The 7,049-nt window shown below is 33.4% G+C and overlaps 1 protein-coding gene across 1 annotated transcript; it reads left to right on the forward strand.

Moving 5' to 3' along the window:
• Positions 1-4,737: 4,737 nt before the first annotated feature.
• Positions 4,738-6,695, forward strand: LOC122504561. Its single transcript, XM_043615722.1, has 2 exons — positions 4,738-4,848; positions 5,055-6,695. The coding sequence occupies exons 1-2, from the start codon at positions 4,738-4,740 to the stop codon at positions 6,693-6,695; spliced, it is 1,752 nt and encodes a 583-aa protein (XP_043471657.1).
• Positions 6,696-7,049: the final 354 nt, after the last annotated feature.

Here is a 7,049-nt window from a genome sequence, read left to right on the forward strand (position 1 = left end):
ACTAGTACTAATTATTTTAATAGTTGCCTGATTTATTTACGAAACCGACGGTTTCGAACTAAGGGAACAGGCTTCATAAAATAAAAGCTTAAATACTGAATACTGACACGTTTATTTTCTCAATTACAAAATGAACCTTGATATGAATCTTTGGAATTGACAACTCGAACTTGGTCCGTCCTATTGGATTTCACACTGAAAGAGAAACCAATCAGTTAGAATAATAATAGGACCCAAAGATAATATCTTAGATAAAAGACAATTTTACTTACAAGTATATTTTGTGTTAGACTTCCTTGAGCGTTGCCTTGAGCGTTGAGGGTTGGTTGAGCGTTGGGTAACGCTTCCCAAGGGTTAGCCGAGCGTTGAGGGTTGGTTGAGCTTTGGTAACGCTTCCCAAGCGTTAGTTGAATGTTGGATGAGGGTTGGTAAAACTGGGTAACGTAGAACTTAGAAAGGGGTACCCAGGAGTCAAGAATTGGATACGAGTAAAACTTATTCGCTTAACAACACTGATATAATTTCACAAGGCGATGAGTATAATTTCGGTGGCGGATCTTGACTGAGGAAAAGGTGACAAATCTGCGGGTTTTATATCCGCAATCACCCTAGTTTTTTAATTGTTACCAAGGGTTACAATACAATTATAGGGGTGATCAGCGAGGAAAATCAATTAAATTTCGTTCCTTATGATTCAAACGCAAGGTGTTCATATATAATAACAAAGATATTCTTAGTTTCTTAAATGAGGGTAGTTTACACGTGCCAGTTTTCGTGAACAAGACAAAATATATTCGTTTTAACAAAAGGTCAAAGTTTTGTCCCTTTCTAATAGACATATAAGTGCACAATGTTTTACATATAATTTTAAGAAAAGTCACGAGGACGTGACAGATCGCTGATTACGAATTTGATGTCAGATTCTCAAAATTAAAAATGGCGAATTCAAAATTGCGGACTTAAAAATTAAAAATCAATCGGATATGCCTAAAATTTGTTATTTGGAGGTTTTTGAGATCTCTGATGACGAAATCGATGTCATATTCTCAAAATTCAAAATGGCGAATCCAAAATTTTGGACTCATAAATTATAAGTCAATCGGATATGCCTAAAATTTGTTATTTGGGGGTTTTTGAGATCGCGGATCAAAAATTAGAAATCAAACGGCTTTGTTTGAGTCTTTTCCAGGGCCGTTTCAAGACCTCTGGTATCCAGCCAGCTTTTTGCTAGTCGCAGACATTTGTTCACCAATGTCCCAAGATCCTCCTCACTTTTGGCAGTGCACACGAACAACGCGTCGTCCGCAAAGCCGATGATCACCGCACCTTCGGGCAGATCCATTCGCAGAAAATCATCCTAAGATACATTCCATACAAATTTTTATGTTTGGTTTAGGAATTATTATTAATAAAGCTATGCTCAAATGACAATAAGGAACTTGGATTAAAAAAATTTAAAGATTATGTGTCTAATTTATATTGAATTCTCAAAATTCGACATCAAATTCCTAATCATAGACATAAAATTGGTAATTATAGACACCAAAATCCTCGAAATAACGAATTTTAAACAATTCCGTTTGATATTTAATTTTTAAGTCCGCAATTTTGGATTCGCCATTTTAAATTTTGAGAATATGACATAAAATTCGTCATCAGCGATCTCAAAAACCCCCCAAATAACAAATTTTAGGCATATCCGATTGATTTTTAATTTTTAAGTCCGCCATTTTGGAATCGCAATTTTGAGTTTTGAGAATCTGACATCAAATTCGTAATCAGCGATCTCAAAAACCCCCAATAACAAATTTTAGGCAAGTCCAATTAATTTTTAATTTTTTAAGTCTGCCATTTTGGATTCGCCATTTTGAATTTTGAAAAACTAACACCAAATTCGTCATCAGCGATCCCAAAAACCCCTTTATGGTGAGTTTGAACAAAAATTATAAATTTTTTAAATTTTTGGCGCCATGTTGGATTCGCTATCTTTAATTTTAGGAAATAATATGAAATTTTGTAATTTTCTCATATAATTTAATGTTGTAGGCCTTGTAGAATTTTTGAAAATTGTGTTTTTGTTCGTTTTTTACCATGAAAAAGAATTGGTCATAGTGCATTCTGTCGTTAAATTCTCTATAGTTCAATTGAAAATTAATATTTCAAAAAGGGTCCAACGGCATTAAAAAACTGACATTTTTACCTTTAATTTGAGCTATTATAAAAGATTTTTGGATCAAATTTGAAATGGAGAGAAGGGGTGGCCCACTTGAGAAAGAATGCCTCATAAGTACTTATTTCTTCTCATCAACAGATATATTGAAATAAAAAACCAATAGTTACTTCAATAAATATAATTTATTAGAATGTAGCTCCATTGAAGTTAACAAATAGTGGATTTTTCAATAGAGTGCCGACTTTTAGTTAGTCGAGCTCCTCCGAGCCGCATAATATTTGGAAAAACAAGTTATAGAACGATTACTTAGCATGTCTACTTTGACGCCAATATGTGCCATTTTGCCCCTTTTCATATTTTTTCAATATAACAAGAATATTGCAATAAACATATAAATATATGCAATAAAGGGCCTAGCGGAGTAAGCATGCAAAATCTGCCCCGCTCAAAAAAAATTGAAATTCTTGTTACATGTTGTCAGCATTAAGATAAAATTTTTCACCAAATATTTTACCACTGGATCGATTTTAATAAAATTTATACATGTTTTATCATTTAATAAGAGGAATTTAAAAAAAAAATTTTTTAATTTTGCCCGAAAAAAACCCAAAAAAATTTTTTAATTTTCAAAAAAAAATTTTGGTCTTATTTTGGAGATACTACTTTAGAATTTTTACACAAAATTCTCCAAAATGTGTAGTTTTAAGAAATATTTTTGTCGATTTTTTAATTGGGTACCACATAGTTAAAAAAATTAAAATCCTAGGTGGCGCATCATTCGGGCTGAAGCACAATGTATCCAGTAACTGATTATTTTAAAATTTCCTTGAAATTTAGTAATTATGCGTTTCTGGGGTCACTCAGTACAAATGTAATATTAAATTTTCAAAATTCAAAATGACTGGGTACATTGTGCTTCAGCCGGAATGATGCGCCACCTAGGATTTTAATTTTTTCAACTATGTGGTACCCAATTTAAAAAATCGACAAAAATATTTTTAAAACTACACATTTAGGAGAATTTTCTGTCAAAATTCCAAAGTAGTATCTCCAAAATAAGACCAAAATTTTTTTTTTGAAAATTAAAAATTTTTTTTTGGGTTTTTTTCGGGCAAAATTTTTTGAAATTTTTTTTTAAATTCCTCTTATTAATTTATAAAACACGTGTAAATTTCATTAAAATCGATCTAGTGGTTTTCGAGAATTAACAAATTTTTTATTTTTCTTTCCCCCTCCATAACTCTTACAATAATACATTTTTTCAAAAAATATTTGGTGAAAAATTTTATCTTAATGTTGCCAACATGTAACAAGAATTTCAAATTTTTGTGAGCGGGGGCAGATTTTGCATGCTTTCTCCGCTAGGTCCTATATGAAGACAATTTTCAAAATTAATCAATTATGATGAACAGTGGTATTTAACGGTTTTTTGTGTCGCTGATTATTAATATGATGTCAGATTTTAAAAATTCTAAATGGCGGATCCAATATGGCGGACATAACAATTTTAAAATCAATAAATTTGAATTAAAAATAGATATCTATAGGTTTTTTGCATAGAGTTATTAGAATAGTGTGCGCGAGTTATACCTTTTACCGTGAGAGGCATTCTTAGGCATATAGAAAGAGACAAAAGCATGAAAGTAGACCCCTTATCTTACCTTGTTTAATGGCGCATGTGCAAAAATAAAAGTTTTTGGTTAGGTTTTTGTCTAAAAAGATCGCATAAAAAATCGTTTTAAATATAAAAAAATTAAATGTAAAATAAATATTTTACAATAAATAGGGTAGTGTGGGATTAAAAAGTCATGTTGAAAAAAAGCTATTTAGCTGTTATTTGAAGTTAAGACGCAACTTTTGATTCTAGTTTGGATGTCGTATCGATAATATTATAGTAATTGGAATTTTTAATTTTGAGCTAGGGTGCTGTGGGGTGATGTGAAACATGGGGGGATGTGCAACACCGCCGATTTCTGATTTACAGTTCGATATTAAACAAAGCCAAGTACTGCCATCTGTTTGTGTCCTCAATAACTTGTTTTTTATATATAACTCACGAGACAGTTTGCAGCCATGTTTGCTGTACGTAAGTCGCGTTAAATTTCTCGAGCGAGAAACATTTTTCGCTCTCTGTATTTCTAGTCGTTTCGTGAATAGTTTTAATTTATATTATTGGTAAGTATGTATTTATTGTTGGGTTTTTAAGTGTTTTAAATATCTGTTTATATTTTGTGTTTCCATTGCAGTGTATTGCGAAAAAATCATTTTGCGCAAAATATCATATTTGGGGTTATGTGTAACACTTTTTTTGGGGTGATGTGCAACATTGCTTTTTTTAGTTTATCGTTATTTTATGATTCAATATGTGAATATGAAGTATGTTTATGTATTTTAAAATGCTTTTAGTTATTATGCCACGAAAATACAAAAATAAAGGCATAGCTGCTCCAGCGGATTTCAAGAAAATTTGGGAAGCAATTAAATTACTGAAAATCGATCAGTCTGCGTAAATCCGTTCGGCTGCTCATTCTTTTAACTTGGTGCCATTGACTTTATTCCGTCATATGAGAACGTTTGACGAGCACTTTCCACCAGATGAACGTAGTTTTGACACCATCGACGAAGACGAAGCGATCAGTTTTTTGGAATCAACTGTCATTCTTGGAGGAAAGCCGGTAATTTTCCAACTTAAAATCTAAATGAAACTTAAAACTAAAATAAAATATTAAATTTTAATTTGAGTTACTTTACGTGGGAATATTTTTCATCTGTAATAATTTAAATTTATTTTAAATAAAATAATAAATTAAATTTTAAATAGTTTTTTTTATAATCTTTGTTGTTCTATCATTCTTTGGTTTTTAATTTTATATTTTTTTAGATGTTCAATTACATTCAGGAGAATGCACTAATGTCGTACATTGTTAAATGTGAAAAAATGAATTATAGTCTGCCGATAAATGATATAAGTACCTTATCTGACGAATATGGGAAGAAATTGGGCATCGAAATGTCGAAAAAGTGGACTGAAAAGGGCCAAGCTACCAGGGATTGGTACTACGCATTCATGGGACGTCATAGAAATATATCGTTACGAAAGCCACAATCGACTAGCATTCAGCGCTTGAAAGGATTTTGTAAAGAATCGGTGGACGAATTTTTCACTAATTTGAAAGCTGTTTTGGAGGAAACACCATTTGCAGAACATCGAATTTGGAATATTGACGAAAGTGGCTTTACCACTGTGCCAACTCAGCCAGTAGAAGTGGTGGCACCAAAAGGAGCCAGACTTGGCTCTTTTGCTTCGGCTGAGCGTGGAACGAATGTAACCGTGGTCGTCAGTATAACTGGTGCTGGAAATACCGTTCCACCGTTCTTCTTGTTTCCTCGGAAAAACATGAAATCCATTTTCATAGAGAATTCACCGCCGGGATCAATTGAATTTGCGAATGAATGCAGTTGGAAGACAGTAGCGGACTTTCTCGTCTTCCTGCAGCAATTCATCAAGTTTACCTCTGCCTCGAAAGACAATCCGCTCCTTTTGATCATGGACAACCACGTATCTCATGTTTCGATCGAGGCCATAGATTTGTGTGTTGATAATGGCATTACAGTGTTGACGCTGCCACCTCATTGTAGTCACCGTATGCAGCCGTTGGATGTTTCCGTTTTTGGTCCCGTCAAAAAAACATACGCAGTGAAAGTCCATGAGTGGGGTCTTAGTAACGCCGGGCGAAAATTCGAGATTCACCATGTAGCTGGTGCGGTTGACAAGGCCTTGACTCAAAGCTGCACTGCCTTCAACATCCGAAGTGGCTTCGCAGCAACAGGAATCTTTCCTTTAAATTCCAACATATTTGGAAATGACGATTTTCTTGCAGCACAAATTGGTGGTGAGAATCTAATAACTGAAGAACACATCGACGATGTGCGAGATTTGACCATTGCTCAAACTGAAGAGGTGTCAACAACAGCCTCTGCAGTTACCAGTACCTCAGCTGCAGCAATACCTGCAGCCTCCACGTCACCTGCGTCCACATCCCAATCACTTGCGACAGCATTAGTTAGTGTTGGTCCAGTTCATCTTGTTGCTCCCACACCAAAATCAAATCGGGGCAGAAAATCTTTGAAAAGCAGCGTTTTGACGTCGCTAGATAATGTTTCTGATTTACGAAAAAAAGCCGACGACCGGACTAAGAAAGCTGTAAAACGGGCTAAGAAAGATGAAGAACGGTCCAAGAAAACTGACGACATAGTCAAGAAAGCCAAAAAGCTAAAACTATCGCGAAAGAAGATGAAGGCAAATGCTCAGCCATCTAAAAAACGGGTTCGCAAATCAACATCATCGGATGAAGAAGTTGAAGAAATATGCCTTGAATGTAAACAAGTATTGCCAAAAAAATTGAATCACAATAATTCAATTTATTGCGATACTTGCGACATTCCATATCATTTAAAATGTGTCAATATGCAAGGTCGTAACTACTTTACGTGCAATAACTGCGATTCACATGATGAATAAAAAATTCCAAGTTATTTTGTTTTAATTATATTACTTTTATGAATAAATAAAACATTAAACAAAAAAAATTTTCTCTTTGATGAAATACCCACTTTTCAGAGGTCAACTATACCCTAATAAAATTTTTTTTGTCAGATTTCGATTAGTTTGCATTGAAAAAGCCTAAAATTAATATTTAAAAAGATTTTCATCTATTATAATGCCTCTAAGTCATTCAATTTTGAAATACTTCAAAATTTAATTATTTGACATATGTTTTTCGTCCAACGGAAAAAAACGTTGCACATCACCCTACTTATTTCGATGAGTATAAATTGAAAGCAGGTAAACTTAACATAAAATACCTTTTTTCCT

The sequence above is a fragment of the Leptopilina heterotoma genome, unplaced genomic scaffold (genome assembly GCF_015476425.1).
Source record: "Leptopilina heterotoma isolate Lh14 unplaced genomic scaffold, ASM1547642v1 Lhet_304, whole genome shotgun sequence".
Taxonomy (NCBI): Eukaryota; Metazoa; Arthropoda; class Insecta; order Hymenoptera; family Figitidae; genus Leptopilina; species Leptopilina heterotoma.